Raw genomic sequence first — 20,625 nt, 5'->3', positions numbered from 1 at the left:
CAGGCTACTGTCTACTTAAACATGGAATTTTTTTTTTCAAGGTAACATATTCCAGAAGCTTTAGTTTCATACACCATGCCAGTGCTAATTGCACAGTTCTGTCACCTCTTGTACGAACAGCAGCAGTGATAGTGGGACACATCGTCTTAGCTTTTACCAAAATTAGAGAAGTTTTGCCAGGAAGCCAGCGGAGAATGATTCTGCTCAGAAGGCTCCGTCTTCTTGAAAAAGAAACATTTCTGCATTAAAGTCCTTACAGTTTGCTTGATTTCTGAGTGCTTCAAAAAGCATCTAGATCTGATTAAGTATTTTCTCATCAAGCCTGGGGTTTGCCTCTTGTCTTTGCTCCACCTGACAGGTGTCATCTTATCTTGGGCTTGAGCCGTTAGAGGCTGGCCCAGGAGCTGGGGCAGCGAGGTTGTTCTGCAGTGCTGCAGGTGGCTGTGAGCAGAGATACTGCTCCTCAGCTGCTTGTGTGCACAGAACAGCCTCCTATCTGGGAAGCTGGAAAGCTCTTGATAGCTTTGCATGAAAAATATTTGTGGCAGTGCCAGTAGAACCTTATTCCCTTTATTTTAGAGCTGCTGTTCATTTATTTCTCTTTTCAAGTCTGTGGCCAGCCTCCCATCCCTCAGCCTTCATAGTGCAAGGAGAAGCAATAAAAGTAAAATATAAAGTAAATGAAAAGCAGACCAAAGATGAAGTGGATGAGTGGGAGAAAAAAGCCTCATGACTTCTACTCTGAAGTCAGCATTTTAACAAGAGAGAGAGCCTGCTCCCTGCACTACCTTGGGTAGCAGGCATTTCTCAGTTTGCTTTGTCTGTGTGGCAGCCGCAGGAATAAGCAAAATTGGTGACTGTAAAGGCACCAGGAGTGCTGCCCTCCTAGATTCAGCCAGTCCTGTATGCCTTTGGATTTGACAACTGAATTTTCACTCTGTTCCTTCATAGTAGAACTGAATGACAGAAGAAAATTACAGCCTGCATGAATTGCAGGCTGAACTTGAAAAGGTGCTCACCTGTCTCTGGTTTTCATATGCTGAGAGATGCAGTGCCACACAGCCTGGCTAAACCTGGGAGAAGCTTTTGAGCCCCATATTCATAGCTATGAAGGTCATCAAAGTACAGCAACTGGAAGCTGTGACTCTTACATTTAGCCCTGCCATTCCATGCTGCTTTGAAATGTATTATTTTAGTTCTGTGGGTCATCTGGTCAGGTTATCGGTTCCATTAGGGGAATGGGATGCTGATGGTTTGCCATCCTTTAAAATAAGCTCTGTACCATAAATGCTTTCTTGTTATTCTCAAAATTGGTTTCCATGGTAACTCCGTCGCTGGAACAATCTTTCTGTTGATGAAAAGGAGGAAAATAATTTCCTTTTTAGGCATCCTCTGCTCAAAATTCACTTTGCGCTTGAACCCTGTTTTGCCTCTAGGGAATCAGGATTATCTCCATTCACCTCCACCAAGTGTGCTCAAGGCTTCACCCCTACAATTTCCTTCCTCCACTCCTTTCTGCCTTTCGAGTTTAAATCATTACTTTTTGCTTCAGAGATAAAAATCAGTGACGTTTGTGCTCCAGAATTCCTTGACATGTCGCTTCTCTCTTAACCTTCTGGCCAAAGCTTCTTGAGTTGCACCTGATTTTTATGAGAACAGAATAACTTTGCTGGAGTGCTCTCCACAGCAGTTCTGGGAGGCTGTGTAATTCAGGATGCTGTGGGATATCGAGCTTCTCACCTTTCCCTTTTTATTGCTTGTTTTTACAGCTCAGCCTCAGGATGCCTTTAGCCAGAGCACCAGATGCCAAGGCACAGCCCGGTGATCTGTGCTATAGTGTGGAGCTTCTCTTGAGGAAAACCTGTGATCAGAGATCAGTCACACAGAGACTGCAAACAAGTCTTGAACTCTTGTGTTGTAATGTCTTGCTGCAGAAACAGCTTTTGGTGTCAAAACAAGACACAAAAGGCAGCTTTAGCTTTAGCTTGCTGTGTGGAAAGGTAGCCTCTCTGCAGCATCAGGTGGTTTCAAGGCTGAATAGCTTTTGTGGAAAATGTGCTTCAGTCAAATGCCACTTAAAGTACAGTTGCATTGCAGCCTGGCCTATGGAAGGCCCCAGCCTGAACACATCTTTCCATGAACACCAGAAAGAAGTCTTGCTAGTTTTTTTTTCTTGAAATTAATTACATTTTACTTATACCTCAGTCTTACCTGCAAACTTAGGGAAAGATCTTACCCCACAGTGCAATTTCTCAACTGAAGTTTTCCTAGCATGCTTTAAGCACAATACAGCATCTTTTGCTCCTGGCCCCCAGGCAGGTTATTGAGCATTTTTCAACATCTGCCTGGACATCCCTGGGGGTTCAGAGTGTAGCTGTGCTAAATGCCATGTGAGACATTTGGGCATCTGTGTCTCCTCAGAGCTTTTCAGGAGACCAAGTTCTACTTAAATCATTGGGAGCCTAAAAATCTGTAAGTTAGTGTCAGATGGACACTTCCCTACCAGATGGATTAAAATAGATAAGGGATATTTTGTGAGGGTTTTTTCCCCCCCATTTTTCTGTTGTTAAGGACAGCAGGATTGTAAATCATCCTTTTCTGCAAGAGCAATTGAGCCTGGTTTAGAATACATCAGGAATATGCAAACTAGATTAATGCAATTTTGTTTACTACTGCAAGGGCCCAAAATACATTGGATAGGATTCGAAGTCTCAACAGCAGTAGATTTTGGTTTTTTCCGTAATAACTGTTTTTGGAGTTGACAGTAGTGTCATGTCTTTTTCCAGTTTGAGAATTAGTCTCATCCACATTTAATGCTTTGGAAAGATGTATGAATAACCTTCAATTACTAAAAGCAGAAATTGAAATAAACCAGATTTCAAGTTTAATCCATTATGCTTTCCCTATGTTTTCTTAATTGGGAGTGTTTCCTAGGAGACTTAGAGGTGAGTTTGCATTCTTTTCCTTGAGAAAAGAAGCCTGAAGCATCCTCTGTTTTCACATGCTTGTCATGCTAAGTATAATAAAGAAAATCTTTTGAATTTTTCCCAAATGGATAGAATTGGGTGCTTAGGTTTGGCTAAAGCTAAGGAAGATAGCCCAGCTCTCCAGCTGAAGACTAATGAGTTGCATAAAAACTAGATGAGTCCTTTTGTGGGTTGAGTTAGAGTATGTCCTTGCAAACTCCTAACCTCTGGTTCTTAGGACTATGAATTGTGGGGGAATATAAGATTCTAACTTTTTACTTTGTGTTTTTCTGGTTACTTGCACAAAAAATTTTCCTTTTAGAAATATCAGCCTGTCCTCCTTGCTATTGTATGTCATGTTAAAATAAATATATAAATAATTTCAGAACATTTTATCCTAGGACTTTTTTATGGTGTTTTTTTTTTTTTTTACTGTTGCTAAGTTAATTACTTAGTAAATACATTTAATTGATTTTGATCATCCATAATTGTATGGCCACAGACAAATCCAAGCAGTGAGGTACCAAATCAGAAGTCTGCATTGAGTAGTGATCTGTTTCTTGATATGCTCAATTAAGAGGAAATAAAATATGCCAACAGACAATGTAATTCCTTTAAGGAGTATTTCTAGCTTGAGTGGTAACAAGCTTATACATCTGTATGAATTAGTGTCCCTCTCTGTCTTTGTAATCCTCTAGTTCATGCTCTTTACACATGGCAATTGCGAGACCACAAATGTATTTTCAGGCTGAACCTTTCACCCTTTTTTTTTGCCGTAGGAAAAACAGTTGCATCCCTCCTTTTGGTGTTTCAGGGAATCATGATAGCGATTAAATTGCCTCTTGAGATTCCTATACTACCAGTTTCTAGCATATCTGTAAAAGAATATTCTTAGCATCAGTTCTACTTTATTATTCAAGGTATTTAACCTAATTTTGGACCAGAAAAAAAGTCAGTTGGTAAGTTTGGGGATTTTATCGTACTGATGAGTGCACACGTAGGTGCTCCTGGATATTAAGAGCTTGGAGACTGAGAAGGAGGTACCAGGGCTAACCCCATGTGTTTGCAGTACCTTGACCTGGGAATGTGAGTTTGATGAACCACCCCTCCATAGCAGGAAGCACTCAAAGGGAAAACATGGGCAGATGCTGGCACTGTGGCATTTGGGCTTCTCCTCGTGTGAGATATGGGGCTCTGTGTGGTGGTGCAGGCTGCTGGAGCAGTGCTGGATAATGCCTGTGGGGAGCTAAAACATCCACTGGCATTCTATCCTGGTTTTATTCTTCTGGGAACTGCTAAACTGAGCAATATTAGTGGTGGGTGAGGAAATTCCCTGTCCCACAGGCTCCAGCACACAGCTCTAACAAGCCTGCACTGTATTTCTGGCTGTATTTATTTTGAATTTGCTGCTCAGCTTTAATGACTGAATAGATCTCAAACTTGGAACAAATCTGCAAGCGACAGGGCCCTCAAGGTGCCCCAGAGGTGCAGCAGCAGTGCTCATCCATGGCCTCTCACTGGCCAGCTTGCTCCCACCTGGCCCAGGGGCAGGGTAGAGGGGGACATGGCACCCACCAGCAGGGACTTGAGACCCTCTGGGGCCTGCAGTGGGAGTGTGTGCCGTGCTTTGGCAGGGCAGGAGTGCAGACAGCTGCAGGAGGCTGGCCCTTCACCAGGCAGCCTCCATACGTACATCTTTCTGCCACTTCTGCAAAAATTTATACACTCAAAAGTAGTTGAGCTGCAGGGATGCACTGTAAATTTCCTTACTTTTAATGAACTGGTGCAGGGACTATATCCCCAGCTGGGGTTAAACAGGGCATGTATTGTTGCCTGCCTTTTTACCTCTGGGAATAAGCTAGTTGCTTGTTAACAGTACCTAGCAAGTGGGAGAAGAAAAGTGTCCTTAAACCTGGCTCTGGCAAGGAGAAAAATCAAATGGAAAATATGCATTTTTAGTACACCACTGGGTAAGTATATAATAGCAGAACAACATTCGTTGTAACCTGATATCCCTCAGGAATGAGGGAAAAGCTGACTGCTTGCTCCACTGAGCCAAAAAAATAAGAAAACATGTAAGTGCAAGTGTGCAGTCAGCAGCATAAGGAATAATGCTTCAGAAAGCTGAGAGCAAAGCTGGAGTTCTGAATGTTAAAAGGCTAACAGTTTTACATAGAAACACAACTTATTATTGGTAACCTCTTTGTAGGGCTGTCTTCAGTGTCCTAAAGAAAGTCTATATCCTTGTGCATTTATCCAGCCACCAGACAGCTGTTATGGAAGAATCTAAGGAAATACTTCATGCTAGCCATTTTTTGATTTCTTGCTGGAAACTAAACAGATTTTGGACATAAAAATATAATTAATTACAATAACCAAAATGAATTTCCTAGGGCAGGTGTGTTGTTTTCAGAGGTCTGATGTTTTATCAAGGCCTGCAGAGGAGCAGCATAGTTGCATTTCATTTGAATGTAACTCAGCATACACAACAGGCTTGGAAAAGCAACCCTGCATGGCCTTCAGGCACCTGGCAGAGTACATTTTTGGCACAGCAAGCAGAGAATGAGGCATCCAGCTCCTGTGGGTAACAATGTGCACGGCTTCTCATGCAGACTGTGCTGGAGCTGTACTGCTTCCTGTCCAGCTGTGAGAGCCATGCTACTGGGAATAGCTGGTGAGCAAAGGGCCACAGCCCTTGGGATGTCAGTACAGCAGCTGAGTGTTTGCACATCCCTGGGGAAAGGGCAGAGCTGCTGTGAGGTGAAGACCTGTGCATTGAAAATATGCTCCCCTAATGAACAGAAAGTTCCTGCAATTATTTGGAAGGAGGCTGTACAAGTGTCATTTTAGAAAGACAATGATAGAAATTACCGTTGCAGGGAATTGCAGATGTTCTGTGAAAAGAAAAGAACAAGCCTAAAATTGCTCCCCAGGAAATAAAATAAGTCTTCAAAATGTCCAGATCTCCTGATTTTTCTGCAGTACTTTTCTAGGTAATATTTAAAAGTTAGAAAGTTGTAAATATCTAAGCTGATTCCTGGCTATAGGAATAAGAGAAAAAAATTACTCTTTTGGTTCTGCCCAGGACAGCCTGGGCCTCCTTTCTCCCCAAGGAGCTCTGGGGTCTGCCACATGACAAGGGCTTCTGCAGAGACTCCTTCAGCAACCAGAGCACTTCAGGTGAGGGGAGTCTTGTGGCTCCTGCCCCAGGATTGCCTCTCCACCCTTGGCTGAGCTGTCTGTGGGTACTGCTCAGTTCCAGGTCAGCAGGGTGGGGCTTCATATCTGTTTTGTGCCTCGGAGGAAAGCTTGTCTGTAACTGGGCACCCATGCCTGCCACCCCTGAAGAAGCATCCCACATTTACACATGATGCTTGACTTCAGTGGTGATGGAGCTGGGCCCCTAGAGAGGATTTCAGTGCCCTGTATTGCAGAAGTGCCATGAGATGCTCTGCTCCTCCCTAGGATTTTACTGCTCTGTGGTGTAGGTATCCAGAAAGGACTGTTCATGCTGTGGGTTGAGTATGGGAACCATCAGCTTTTTTCTCCTCATGTCATTTGAGTTGTACTGCTCTAAGCACCCTGTCACCCATGCCGCCGCTGCCCACACAACCTGGGTGCAAGGCAGTGCTTCTCCTCATCCCACATTAACACCACCCCTGACGTGAATTCTGCTGAATGCCAATGCTTTGGGGTGGTCAGGAAGGCTTTGTAATAGCACCCCTTGTCCTCAGGGAGGGATTTCTTTTCTCCTTTGTCATACTGTGGCTTTTCCCTAAAGGAGGAAAGAGCTAGGTGCTGGAGGAGGGTACTTGGTGAGAAACTTGTGGATGCAGCCACATAGGATTTCTGCAGATAGGTAAGCCAAGAAGTCAGGGCATGCCCAGTGGTGATCCCTCCTCATGGCAGCTCTCACATAGCAGGCAGGGAACCTGGCTCCAGTTGGAGAGCTTGACTTGTGTGTGCATATTGATGCCCTGGCACTGAGCTGGGCAGCAACCAGATCTCTGCATTCTTTGGGCGTATAAAAAAGAAGGTGACCTTATGTCTGTGGCGTGAAAAATCCCTGGTGCTTCACAGATTGTGCACATTACGTTGTTCTGGGTTACCTAAATTTCCCTCTCAGTTTTGGATGGAAGTGAAACTCTTATGTGCTGTCAAAACTGGCAGGAGGTGGTGGAGGGGGCAGGATAATTTTGCACGGCAACATCTTTTTTTTCAAACAGATTATTCAATCAAGTAACTGCAATTCACAGGTTTCCAATTGCTCCCCTAACTGCCCTCTGGCCGGTACCATGAAAGAAATAAACACATTCAACTTCTTTTTGTAGAAGGAAAACATCTGTGACCCATTACCACTGGATCCTGGGCTGTGCAGGCAGTTTTGGAAGCACAGCTCTGGCAAATTTGCCATTCACTTCTCCAGGAGTTTGGCATTGCTGTTCTCTTATATTTCATCAGCATGTTTATTTTTGTTATAGTAACACTTCAGGACTTAAAAAAAGAGCTATAGCAATATTTGACTGTGTTTTAGTAAGCTTCTAACAGTACTGTTTCCAATTTGGGTGTATTTGGAAACGTGCTTTAATTTTCTGCTATATTTTTTCAATGTCATCAGTGCATCTTCCTCCCTTAAGAGCATCTGCATGCATGTAGAAGTGCTGCATTCCTGACAGCTATGCTTTTCTTCTGACATGCTGTGGTACTAAACTGATTCCAGTTGCTTTACACTTTGTCCAGGCTTCAACCCTTTGAGCTCAAATTTCCCATGCCTGTTACCTGCTTCCAACTAGTTTATGTTCATTATTTTCAATCGTAGTGAAAAATGGCGCTGCTGAGCTGAGGTCTGAGGTTAAAGAAGACTACATTTTACCCCCATTAAAACCTTCTACAGCTATTGAAATTGAAAATTAGGCACATGGCAGCTCTGCCATGGCTCACACCATGTCCTTTTCCAGCCCATTGAGCTTTGCCTGCAGCTGTGTCCCAATGAAATACTGTGGTCTTAGGCATGAGATGCAGCCTGCGAGACATGACATGGCTGAGTGCTGCTGAGGTGTGCCCAGCCATTACTGAATGGCATTTGCCATGCTGTGAAATCCTATTTTACTCTTTTATTTTTAAACCTGCTCAGGGATCATGGCTTTTTCACAAAGCTGGTATTTATTATACCTGTTTGCTACAGACTGTCCTTTCAATCTACTTAAGGGCATCCTGTAGCTGACTTGATCCACAAGGTGCTGTTTTTACACAGATCATTGCTATTTTTGTGGGGGTCTCCCTCTCCTTGTAATTTTCCCTGGTGATCAAGAGCACGGGGGGGTTTTGCCAGGGAAACCTGACAAGGCAGGAATGGGGACTTCATGCCACTGCAGCCCAAGAACACCTGTAACCTTCACCACCTGAATCAGGTGGCATGGGTAGGGTGGATGCTTAATTTTGGGATTCAAGAGGATCTTTTCCTCTCACCTTGGGATGTTACCAATGCAGTTTCTCACTGTGGTTATACAAACTGCATGCCTTTGCGTAGAAATGGTGACAAGCAGGCTTGTACATTAAATATGAGTGCCTGTTCAGGAAACCACAGTTTTACTGATGCCTGTTTTACTGTCCTTTCCCTTAGCTTGTAGGCAGTGTAGTTCTGCAGTAAATGCTGCCTTTTGAACAGTCCAGGGATGTACAAACCACCTAGACCAAAAGCTGGACATCTTGTGGAAGCATGGCTGCTGCATCCTCCCTTGTTTTTACTGTGTGTACTCTGGCTGTTGTTTTCTTTTATTCGTAACAGCTTAGAAACACACATATCAATGTCTTAGAAATCATTCAAGAACAAGAGAATAAATATGCATAGGTACAAATCTCAAAGGCAGAAAATAATTTAGAATATTTTTCTTCCCTTTAGCCTAGGCGTGTGACCTTCAGTGGTAGAAACTCAATGTGCACCCTGGATTTTCTGTTTTCCCTCCTCTTTTGTGCCTAGGTGCTGCCAGGCTCTCAGAACAGCGTGTCATGTTTTCTACATGATGCCATCACTTCAAACCGTGCAGTGAACTCATGGGTTTAGGGAGTCCAGCGTCATTGTCTCTGAAGCTTTCAAAGCTTCGCTTTAGTTTTAAATGCCTCTTTAAGCACAGACAATGCTCCAACAGGCTTGCTGAAACTAAATGAAGCTTATAAAGCTTTGAACGCTATTGTAACATGGTGGGTCCCGCAGGAGACTGCAAAATCCTGCTGTGTGCAAGGATCCACCACGCTTTCAAGTGGATGCAGTGTATATGCTAAAGAATGTAGGCAGAGCAGGGCAAGGATAGGACAGAACACATCAGCATATTTTTTTAATTACCTTGCATTTGATTGATACCACAGTGGTAACATTGCTTTTTAAAATAAAAATATTTATGATCCTTTCTTCTTCAGTACACAGAGGAGTTTGGATATATATATGTGTGTGTGTGTGTGTGTGTGTGTGTGTTTGTGTATACTTGAGATTCCAGATCAAGCAGGCTTTTTTTAATAGATCACTTAACCATACTACTTTTCTTGTCAATATTTCAGAAGTTGCACCATTAAAATAACTTAATATTGTCCTATGTTCATCAAGCCTTCTGTGTGATATAAAAATCATACAGGTTTTTTCAATCAAAAATGCGTGAGAAGAGGGAAAATGAAAAAAAGTAGGCCAGGTAAGCACACCCTATTTTTCTGTCTGTGTTTAATCACAGCCTAGAAAGTCAAAGCGAGCTGGCAAAAATTCTGCTTAGAAACGAGATGTTTGTTATCCGCAGTAATAAGTGCGGTGTCATTAACAGCTTATTGGGGCAGTGCCACTGCCTGTTCGCTTTCCCGTCCTCAAAGGCGATGGATGGGCTGCTGACCCAGATCGGACGCGTAAGATGAGAGCGATTCCTCCCTGACAAGCCCCAGCAGAGACAACTGGTCATTAATTGTAAAAATTCTGCCAGCGTGTGGTTTTAGAAACAATTTGTACTTCTTTAATTACGCTGCCAGGGCAGGCTTTGTCCCAGACACTCTTATCAGGCTGAATTAGTGTTTAAAAGAATTAGGCTCAACCCAGCTCGAGCTGCACTCATAATCTACGCTAAGAATCTTTGCTAGGAACGGGGGGAGGCGGGGGGGAGCGTGCAGTGGTGGAGCGCATGACAGTAATTGTCACCAGAAGGAAGAGAGAAACTCTTGTTCCCGTACTGTTTTATTATTCTAATGATGCAGAGGGGCCCCGGCGGAGATCGCAGCCCCGCTCTGCTGGGAGTTACACAAACACTTGAGATGGAGGGAGAGTGCCTGCTCCCAGAACGCCGCCTGGCTAAGCAGCGGGGCGAATGCCAGGAAGAAAAGGGAGGGCTGCTTATCTTCAGCTGTCCCGCGGGCAACCGGGCAGACTTTTCTGGCTGTACCCTGCCACGTCCTCTCTCGCTAATTCTTTCTCCTCCCTGTGCATTCACCCATGAGCTGGTGTTTGGGGAGCACACAGGTGTGCACTCAGGTTTGAAGGACCTGGCTGTGCTTGTGTAGGACTGAGCCCTTGGTGAACGCTCCGGTGGCCCGCAGTGGGTGTTTGGGGAAAGGCTGCCCTTGGGGGAGGAACGAGCTAGCTGGGCGAGGAGATGACCAAGGCAAGGCGTTATCACTTCTCAATCTCTCTTTGGGATTTGTAGCCTTATCAGGGGGGACTGCCCAGTGCTGCGCTTGCTGATAGGGCTGGCCCTGGGCGTGTGGAGCGGGTGTGGGGATGTGTAGCCATGGGGCTGATAAAGAGGAACTTGGCAAGGGAGGGAGGCCACTGGGGAGGGTGAGGAGAGGCCCCGAGCTCCACTGGAGCCTGATGCAGACCCCAGGATGGGCATATCAGCTCATACCAGTGGGGCTTGTCACTGCTGATTTCCTTGCTGGGGATGGCAAGGTGAAGGTAACACTCCAGAGTGAGCTGACCACTTTCCTGGGTCTTTTAAAAGAAAAATATACCACCTTCAGTGCATACCATCACCTAATTGAAATACCTAAATATGCTCAACTTACAGTGAGCATTGACTGCATAAGATGCAATGCATGGCTGCAAATGATATGATTGCATACTATAAAGTCTTCTGCTGGGCTCACTTCCCCCAGAAATTAATTTTGCCTAGTGTTTCTCTAAAGTCTCACATCTTTTTTGAAAGGCAAGTAACTATTCCCATGCTGCAAGTAATGGGGATTTGTAATGGCATTTAGGGCTGGATTAATTTCTGTGTGCTTTACGATTTGCAGAAGTTTACAGCAGTATTTCCAGACTGCTATAGTTAAAACTCAGCTCCTTTTCCTTGTATTTCAAGGGCAAGGCAAATAAATATTTCAGCAGCACATCCTACTCCTGAAAAAACAAGTCCAAGATTTTAAAGTATGACAGCGCAGGGATTTGTTTTGCATGAGTACTAAGTATGTCTACAGCCTCAAAAAAATCTTCTCTAGCTGGAAAACAGCATCATCAATAGATCTGTGAGCTTTGAAGAGCACTGTCATGTTTGCATATAGCAGGGGGTGCTGCACCAGGTTCACAAGCTGTACCATGTCCCCTCCAGTGCATCGTCCAAGTTCCTCATCCAAATATTTTAGCAGTTGTTTGCTTTGCCCGGTGAGTGGGGTGAATCCATTCGCTCCAGATTAGTCAGAAATTTCTGAGGAACAGGAAAGCACCACGGAAGCCCATCAAAGAGGGCCGGCGGGGACTTGCCGGCAGCCTTTGTTTCCCCTTTCACACCGAGTTCCTTCTCACCCGTGGGTCTGCAGTCAGACTAGAGGAGCAAGAAGGTGTTAAATGTAAGGTCGGATGCAGTTGGAAAGCTGCTGGTGGCGGTGCTGGTATGCACACAAGCAGACGATGCGGGATGTGGTGTCAGGAATGCCCAAGCTGCCTAGGGAGCACAGTTGTGTCACATGCCCGATCACTGCAGGCAGCGCTGTGGGCGAGGAGGAAGGAGCAGCGCAGCCCCCGCCAGGCTGCGGAGAGAGGCGAACTCTCCCTGGGCGGGTTGGGGCTGGCACCCACCAAGCTGGCCGAGAGAAGAATGGGCAATGGGTCCTGTGAGGCACGGGGCTCTCGAGTATCCCGCTGAGCAACCGAGGCCAAGAAATGAAGGTATTTCAGCCTAAAGGAGCCCAAATACCCCTCTCATGATTACAAAGTCACTTGGAGCTTTACTTGAGAGGAAAAGCTTCCTCCTCTGCTTTCCTCCTGTTTTGCCCACACACCCTGCCCTGCCCTGTGCTCCTGAGCACCTGTGCTCTCAGTGGTTGGTAACATTCCCAAGGCTGCCTGAGGAGCATATCCATGTACATGGCATCATGTACATCTCATCATCTCATCTCACATACGAGGAACAATCTTGGGTATATTTTGCTGGTAAAGGGATGCACAGAGGCACAGGAGCAGCGATGTAATTAGGCTGCCTGCTCCCATCTGATGTCTGTTACGCAACAAGTATCTCCCCACGCGATCGCAACATCTGCATCGCAGCCCTGATTTCCTCCCAGTCCTGCCCATTGCATCCGAAAAAGCCTCCAGAACGCAAAGTGCTCAGCTGGACTGTTTGGTAGAAATGGCTCTGCCATGACTGTAGAAAGCCTTACTTCCCCTGCTCCCCAGCTCTTTCCAAAGCTGAAAACCATGCCCCTTGCTTTACACAGAACAAGGGGGAAGCATTTCCAGGGAGAGTCTTGTCCCAGCCTGGACTGCAGTTCAGGCCAACTCTCGCACCTAACATTTTTAAGCCTGCTTAGCTAAACCAAGACTGTCTAGGAGTTTCCCTTTAAACCTCTACCTATGTCCAGCCAGACCTCTTCCTGGTAGGCACTGAAAATGGAATTGACTTTTAGACAGGCAAAAAATCATCAGCTCATGCTGGCACAACAATTTTAAAAACTTACCAAGAAAAAGCTAGTAAGTTAAAATAATATTAGTCTACAGCTCTAACGAGTACTCCAGCTGGAACCAGTTGTAGAAGTAATGGGAACTGTTCCCTACTGAATGCACAGCATATTAATGGGGCCATGCAGCCCCTGGATTGGGTTGTCATATAAGGTTTACGCCATTGTAATGCTCTTTTTCTCTAAAGCAGGTACTCAGGCACCTGTCCAAGCATAGACATATGTTTGCCAACAGACAAACATCCAGCCATTCCTATTTTGAAAGGCTGTGTTTCTCTGCAAGCCCTGGGGTGCTCTGGGACACAGGTGGAGGGGTGCCACAGTGTTCCTCTGCCCATGTATGGGAAAGCCCAGGCAATGAGATTAAAGACACAGGGGGACCCAGTGTGGAAAGAAAACAAAAGACCTGTCTAACCATTTGGGAGCAGGAAAAAGAGGGAAGAGAAGACAGAAAGAGGAGGATGTGGGCAGGAGATGAGGCTGCATTGCCAGCTATACTTTGGTGGTTGTGCAACATCAAATGCCAAGTCTTCTCCTTTAGGAAGGGAGTCGGCACTTCTTTTGTGGAGACCCACCTGTACCTCCAGTCAAACCTGAATGGCCTCCAGTGGGAAAAGCTTTTCCAAGCACTGAGCATAAAGGACATTGGGCAGGTGACCCACTGCTTCTGGGGACTAAGGTCCCAAATGTCCTCATGTGTTGTCTCAGTGCAGGGCTAAAAATGCTTTTTGTCATTTCTTTGGCTTTATTTATGAGCCTTTGCTGACCAAGTCCTATGCTGCCAGTGTTTGTGTGAGTTACTATGTGTGATTGGTAAGGGGAGAACCAGATGTAATCTGGGGCCTGCGCAAACCTTGTTAGCAGAGTATTTACTTTATTTTTCTCCTTGAGGTTTGCAGAACTAGTTTAACAACTGTTTTTTCCTGTAATTAAGGCATCTGAGGGGGATTTTTTTTTTTTAGCAGAAGGGACTTTTAAAAAAGCACTTTAAAATGCAATTAGAAGGGTATGTGAGATACATGTTAAAACCGTGTGACCCTCACAACTATCTCTGGGCTCTGCTCTACACTTCTGTTTTGCAAACACCGTATAATTCCTTGAGAGATCCAACAGGCACCTGAAGAGTTGCTTAAAACCAAAATGGATCTGAACAGCAGCAGCGACCCTCAACATATAGTGCTGCCAAACAGTAAAGGATTACTAAGGAAAATTAAGCGGATTGGTGGCACTGGAAGAGGCTGCCCAGGGAGATCGGGGAGTCCTCTCTAGAGACGTTCAAAACCCATCTGGAGGAGTTCCTGTGTCACCTGCTCCAGATGACCCTGCCTTGGCAGGGGGTCGACTCGATGATGTGCAGAGATTCCTTCCGGCCCTAACGATCCTGTGTGATCTGCAGCAGGACCGCCAAACCGGGGGGACGTGGATCGTCTTCCCCGCTACCACGCGCCCCCGCCTTCCTCGCTGCGCTCTCCCCTCCCCCTTCGCGGCATCCTGGTTTCTTCCCTTCGCACTTTGCATGCTTTTTTGTTTCTAAAAATCACCGTGGAGCCCCGGGCCCCGGCGCGGTGACATCCCACACGGGCGTAAGGGCGGGCAGGCTGTAGTGCAGCTCGCGGTCCGACCGCACGGCCGAGGTACACAAAACCGATCCGGCTTTCGCACACCTCCCCCGCCTCCCTCTCGCTTTGCGGGGACTCGGCTCGGGAGCGGCCGGCGGCAGCGCTGCCGCCCGGCCATGTGCGCGGCGCGGCGGGCGGGGCGGGCGCAGCCGCGCTGCGGGCGGGGCGGTGCCGGTGCCGCGGAGCCGCCCCCGCCGCCGCCCGCCCCGCCCCAGCCGCAGCTCGGCGCGGCGCGGCTCGGCATGGCGGGGCTGCGCTTCCCGCAGCACGGCGGCTACTGCCGCGCGGCCGCGGCCATGAACCTCCTGCTCGGCGTCTTCCACGTCCTCCTGCCCTGCTTTCGGCCCGGGGAGGCGCAGGGACAAGGTGAGGGCACCGGCGGGGCAAAGCGGGGCGGGGATGCCGGCACTGCCCGCTCCGGGCTCGGGAGCGGAGCCGCCGCCCCCGTCGCCGTCCGTCGGGCGGCTGCCGCGGTGGCAGCCCGGGGACACAAAGGGAGCCGGGACGCGGCTCAGCTCTCCCGCCGGCTCCAGTTCCCTTCCTCCCGGCACCGCGGGACCCTCCGGGCCACGCGTGGCTGCCGGCCCGCCCCGGCGCGGGGAGCCCCGGGCCGCCGCCTGCGGGCTCCGGCCGCCCGCCCCCTGCCCATCCGCGCTTTCTCTCTCTCTGCCCCCGCAGCCATCGAGCCCATCCCCGGCGTGGTGGAGCTGTGGCAAGCCGAGGAGGGGGAGCTCCTGCTGCCCGCCCAGGTGAGGGGGCGCGGGGGGCGGGGGCGGGCCGGGGCCATTGCGGGGTGTGCGGTGCGCTGGGGCCCGGGGGCGGGCGCGGGGCCGGCGGGGCGGGGGCGGCCTCGCCCGCGGCTGTCACGGCGCGGCCCCGGCCCCGCGGCCCCCCAGCCTGCGCCAGCGGCGTGGTTGTGCGGCTTCATTTATTTTCTGTTTGGGTTCCCCCCCCCTCCTCATTTATTTGTTTTTTTAAAACGAGTGTATTTGTGGTTGGAACGTACTAGACGTGCTTGTCGTAAATGTGCATATATTTATATCTCAGGCCTGCTCAGGTGAAGCCATTTTCCCCCCTCAAATGACACATCATTTATGGTGCCATTCCTCTTGTTCTAGCTTTTTTTTTTTTTTTTTTTTTTTTTTTTTTTTTTTTTTTTTTTTTGCCTTGTTTAGCCGCTTTCTTTGGGCAGTAACAAGATGTGATAAATTCAGTGTTGGCGAGAGGAACCAATATGGTACAATGCCCGGCGGGGCTGGTGATCGAGGAGGGGCGCTGGAAGCGGGGTCTGGAGTTTATGGCATTTGAGGCAGTCATTTAAGTCTCACTGACAGACTCTGCCATATGTTGAGCTCGGTCTTCTAGACTTCGAGGCACCAGGCTCATAAACGGGAAGAAGCAGTCCTTAGGGACATCATTTTATATGAGGGGCAAAAGCGGGTAATTTATTTGTCTTAAGCCCATATATCGTTCTCTGTTTAGTGCTCAGCCACTGACGCCCATTAATGTAAGGAGAAATAGCAGAAGTGCTGTTTCTTAGCTAGCTAACAATCGATGCTGCTTCTGTGGACCCAGCATTTTGTACTGTGGTGTTTTGAAAGTGTTATCTATTGTATGTTGAAATAATTTTATAAGATACATTTGTTGTGCTGTTGAGATTTTGCCTGTTGCAGGTGTGGTAGTAGCTAAGGGGAGGTGTAGAGTCGCTGTGCGGAGATGCTTGAGGAGCTCAGCCTTTTGCATCTGCGTTCTTTACAGTGAAGATATTAAGATGCACTAGATGTAGAACTGTGTAATGTAGTCATTTATAGTTGCTTCTCATAGCGAAGCTGCAATTGAGTGATGATGACGTGATGTTTACTTCCTGAGGAGATTAGGTTCTCTTGGAAAACACTTTGTTCTTGAGCATCCTCATAAAAATATGCTTTAGCTTGGCTAAAGAGAAACCATGAATGATCCATGAATTTGGCATAGTTGAGCATATGGTCTTGCTCAGTTCTTGCAGCAGTGAAGACAAAACTGAGGCTGCTGTTCCATCATTTCTGTAGAAGCTACGTTAGGTATGCAGGAAAGAAAGAAGTCTTCTGGCTTCAGCTGTGACAGAGTAAGAAGTAAACCACAATAGGCTTGCTGATTTAAGAGGTTAAAAGTCAGATGAGCTGGTTTCTGACTATTAGTGGTGCATTGACTAGTTTGCATGGGTTTTCCCCTCTGAGCTTGAGGACTGCAGCAGCATCTGATGCTTGAGTGACTACTCAAGCTGAACAGAAGGATTGGGTTCCTCAAACATGTTTTAAGACCAAAATTCGGTCACAGGCCTGACCCTGATTTTTGCTCTTCTGTTTCCATATGGACTTGGGCTTTACCCAGCCCTTGTTGGGCTTTGGCCCTTTGCCACATTTGAAACCACCTTTTCCATTTGTTATGGTGAGGAGGAAAAGAGGCTTCCCTGAGTGCCTGCAGATATGGTGAGGGACCCTTTCAGCACCTCTTTTATGGGGTGGTGGCTCTGGTGTGCAGTGGTTGGTCATGGCTTTTCCCTGGATGCCCAAAGAGTCAAGCATTGCCCATCCAGCTGTGATCCTCTGTGGTGTTTGTGAGGTCCTAGAGACATATCAGCATTGTTGCTCTCCTGGGTGACTGCTGGCATGATGAGGGGCATCAGTGGAGAAGCCAGCATCAGTTCCTGAGATCTGGAAAATCGCTACATCTGTTAACATTTGACTGCCCGTTGTTAGAGAGATGCTTAAACTTGCAAGAGGTTTATTGCTTGATGATCATGTTTCACTTTAAAAAAGTGGTCTGACCTACTGTTGTTACAAGGAGGTTTTCCAAGTTCTCTTTCTTGCAAGAATAGACTTTCTCGGTTAAACCCTTGATGAGGGTTGTTGCCCAGTGTTCATGTATCACAGCAGTGGTGATGTGATGGTGAGGGTGTACTAACACGAAGAACTTCCTTGCTTTTGAGTGGGTAATAAGTGTTGTTTGGTACGGAATATCCAAGAGTTGCTTCATTCCCATGTTTGAAAATGGGTCTTGTTGAAGGCTTTGGAAATAGGATTGTTCTGGCCCCTTGATTTTGTTTTTCCTGCTTCTTTTTGGAGGGAGTGTGGCACCAATGAGGATTTCACCTGCAGAAGTGAAAAATCCAGGGAAGGCACTATGCATATTCCTCTGCCAAAGCACCTCCCTCCAACTGCTCTCAGCAGGAAAATGGATTAGGTTGCCCTGTCTGCCAGCTCTTTAGCCTGTTTCTGGCGGGTTACCAATGCTGTCTGATGTTTTTCTCTTTCTGTCATGGCTTTACACTATTATCTTATTTTCCATGCATCATCAACTGCCTGCCTGTGACAGAGCAGTTTTGAGCATTCCTTGCTGCCTGCAGAATTTGAGGATGAAAGTTGGGTAGATTGGTAACCCATTCAGCCATCCGGTTGCTTGCACATGCTTTTGTTCCAGGAGCATGTAGTGAATAAAGACATAACATTAAGGGGTGAGGGAGGGGAAACAAAGTGTTTTAATATTTGTAGTTGCTTTCTAGGCCTTTCACAGCATCACTTTGTCTACGTGAACTGCATGAATTTGCATGCCGGAGCGCAGCCGCCCAGGGCCCCTGTGCCTCCACCCGGCTTGGTTGTTCTACCTTCTGTTTCCTCTTGCTTCCCTTTCATTGTTTGTGCTTCTCATGTGCTCCCTCCCAGCTTCCCTCTTATACGTATTTGTGCTTTTCCTTTCTTCCCCTCCCCTAGCGCTTGTGAGCTTTTGATTCTGGCTTCCTCTGAAGCCTGCAGAGCTCTCTGGGGATGGCTCACCTACTGCTCTTGCTCCGCAACCAAAGGGTGCCCGGAGCGCTGCAGCTGGTGCCGGTGTGCGTGGGCTCGTGCACCAGGGCTGAGGGGGAACTGGCTGTATCTAGCCTGCCGACTGTCTTCCACTGGTCTGCTGCTTCCTCCAGCATTTCAGTGTTTCTTCCTGGATTCCCGTTTTAGCTCTGAGACCAGCTGGTCTTCCCAGTCGGATGTGGTGGCTGTATTCCCTTGTGACTGTTTCTTCTTTCTTATTGAAGGTGGTGTGAAGCATGGGGTACCCACAGAGCACCCACTGACCTTGCTCTCCTTCTCCTTGCTCTTAACCTCCCTTTTATAGCAAATGTCCCCAGGATGGGCAGCTGGATTTTTCTTTGAAAACCAGTAGGATTTTGACATGGAAAATCTTGAGTGTGAGAGACTTGATTAGAGTAGTTGTGGTTTTTATAAACCCCTTATAATTTTGTGGTTTTGCATGTTTGTGTGCAACTTGTTAATACTTACTCAAGTAAAATGCTTGAGAGAAAAGCTCCTTTATGTAAGACTTGACATCCAAGCCATTCACCACTAAAGGCTGAAAAAGCTGCAGATACTGACAGCCAGGTTGTAGCACTTCAGTGCAAAGCTGAAAGGCAGTTAGTTATGTTTTAAACATAACATACACTTACAAGTGTAGGAAAGAAACACAAATGACAATTGTTCATGGCCTCCACCACTTAAAAGAGGTATCAGAGAGTCATAGTTGCATGTTTCTGTCAGAAACCATGCTGGGAGCGTCTGAAGACGGGGGCAGGCGGGTTGGGTACTTGCAGAACACTTTCCCTTTGGCCCCTTCAGTTCAGAGGGAGGAACTACCTTAAAATGACATAATGAAGGTTATGTTGTAGTTCTTGTTATTACAACTGAAAATTATAGTAAGTCATCAAAGTCAGTGTGTACCAAACTTTATTTTGGTGTCAGTGCAGTGCCTGACTGATGTGATGAGTTTTCTATTGTTCCTGTGTGTCACATGAAGGAGATGAGTGAGATACTTAGAGGAATGCCTTGTGAATTTTTCAGTTTGGTTGCATATACTAAGGAGATTACAATAACTTCTTGTTTCACTTTACTGTGACATTGTTTCAGGTGCTTGAATTTAGAGAAAGATACTGCAGTGTTTACTGTATCATGGCTGTTACAGACACTGGACAAATACAGAGCTGCTGCCTGGGTTTTAACTTAAAAGGCTCTGCTCAGGTCTGAAAGATGCGGTTTATTTCTTTTCACAAGTAGTAGCAGCTTGTGTTCAGTTTCTGTTCTTCAGTGCAGCTCAGGGGCTAGTAAGGTTAATTGTTCTACTGGTTTTGAAAGCTGATGAAGACCTTGATCTTACATATATTCATCAGAGATACGCGGCACTGCAGTGTGTCATTAACGATCCCATCGGCTGTGCACAAATTAAATGTACAGAGTCACCTACTTCAAGGCAGGGTTTGTCTGAAGACACACAATTTGTATGAAAGTCTGAGACAGGCTTGGAGTGGGAATTGTGTTCCTTTTTGGGCTTTTAAAAGGCTTCTCCAGACTCCCAGCTGAGCTTCTGGATGGTGCTGATAGGACTGGGGGCTGGATGGCCATGTAGATTATGCAGTAGCTGTCAGCTCAGGCTCTTGAGACTTGTGTGACACAAGAGGGGTGCTTTCAGGGGCTTTCCAACACAAGATAAGCACCTGCCCCATATTCAGGATAATGTTTGGAGGAAGGGGATTTTTCTCTTCTCATAGGTAGGTAGACTGCTGGGAACTGCATTTTAACTTTCAGGAAGTCTTCCCTTCCTTCCCCCTGTAGTCCTGTAGTTTAAGAATACTAGTTTTTTCCCTTTTTTAAAATCCTCAATGTAAACCTACATGCACATGTAGCCTGGATCACACAGAGGAATGAAGATAGGAGAAAGCTGGACATGGGGATCTGTGTGTGATCAGAGTTGAGGGTGATTTTAAATTTTTTTTTTCCTTGCACAGTTGAGATGTGCTGTGGCTGCACTGTAGATTGGGAAGTTTGCTTCATTTTTACTTGGTGAAAAGTGAAGAGGAGAAACGGTAAGGTGGCTAGTGTTAAGGGTGAACACAGTAAATGACACAGACCCGGGTTTCTGATGCCTGGCAGATGCTAAGCCATTTAAAAGAAGAACTAAGCCATTTAAAATGAGGATAGCTTGCTGTCTGGCTGTGGCAAAGGAACTGTTTCTGGAGAAGGTGGATAAAGAGTCCTCTAGTTCTGCTTGGTATTGTACTGAGGTCCTAGAAGTGCAAAAGGAGCTTGGAGAAGCTAGAA

At 46.7% G+C, this 20,625-nt stretch overlaps 2 protein-coding genes across 9 annotated transcripts in view; both read left to right on the top strand.

The window, feature by feature from the left end:
* The window catches only part of MND1 (meiotic nuclear divisions 1), a 62,105-nt gene extending 47,513 nt beyond the window's left edge, over nucleotides 1–14,592 (top strand). Inside the window, exon 7 of the mRNA XM_085578056.1 lies at nucleotides 1,770–14,592. Coding sequence (XP_085434182.1) covers nucleotides 1,770–1,825 — 56 coding nt within the window. The 3' untranslated portion in view covers nucleotides 1,826–14,592. The remainder of the gene's footprint in view (nucleotides 1–1,769) is intronic.
* Nucleotides 14,593–14,719: 127 nt separating this feature from the next.
* The window catches only part of TMEM131L (transmembrane 131 like), a 78,949-nt gene continuing 73,043 nt past the window's right edge, over nucleotides 14,720–20,625 (top strand). For 6 of the 8 annotated variants that reach the window (XM_085578031.1, XM_085578028.1, XM_021530174.4 and 3 more), the window contains exons 1-2: nucleotides 14,720–14,872; nucleotides 15,185–15,255. Coding sequence is in view for 5 of the 8 variants with exons in the window: in XM_085578028.1 (XP_085434154.1) it covers nucleotides 14,749–14,872; nucleotides 15,185–15,255 (195 nt within the window). In the remaining 3 variants the exon portion in view is untranslated. The remainder of the gene's footprint in view (nucleotides 14,873–15,184; nucleotides 15,256–20,625) is intronic. The other 2 variants (XM_085578029.1, XM_085578030.1) reach the window with 1 other exon arrangement.

This window comes from Lonchura striata, chromosome 4 (assembly GCF_050655825.1).
Source record: "Lonchura striata isolate lonStrDom1 chromosome 4, ASM5065582v1, whole genome shotgun sequence".
NCBI classification, from domain to species: Eukaryota; Metazoa; Chordata; class Aves; order Passeriformes; family Estrildidae; genus Lonchura; species Lonchura striata.
This window is presented reverse-complemented; position numbering and strand designations above follow the sequence as displayed.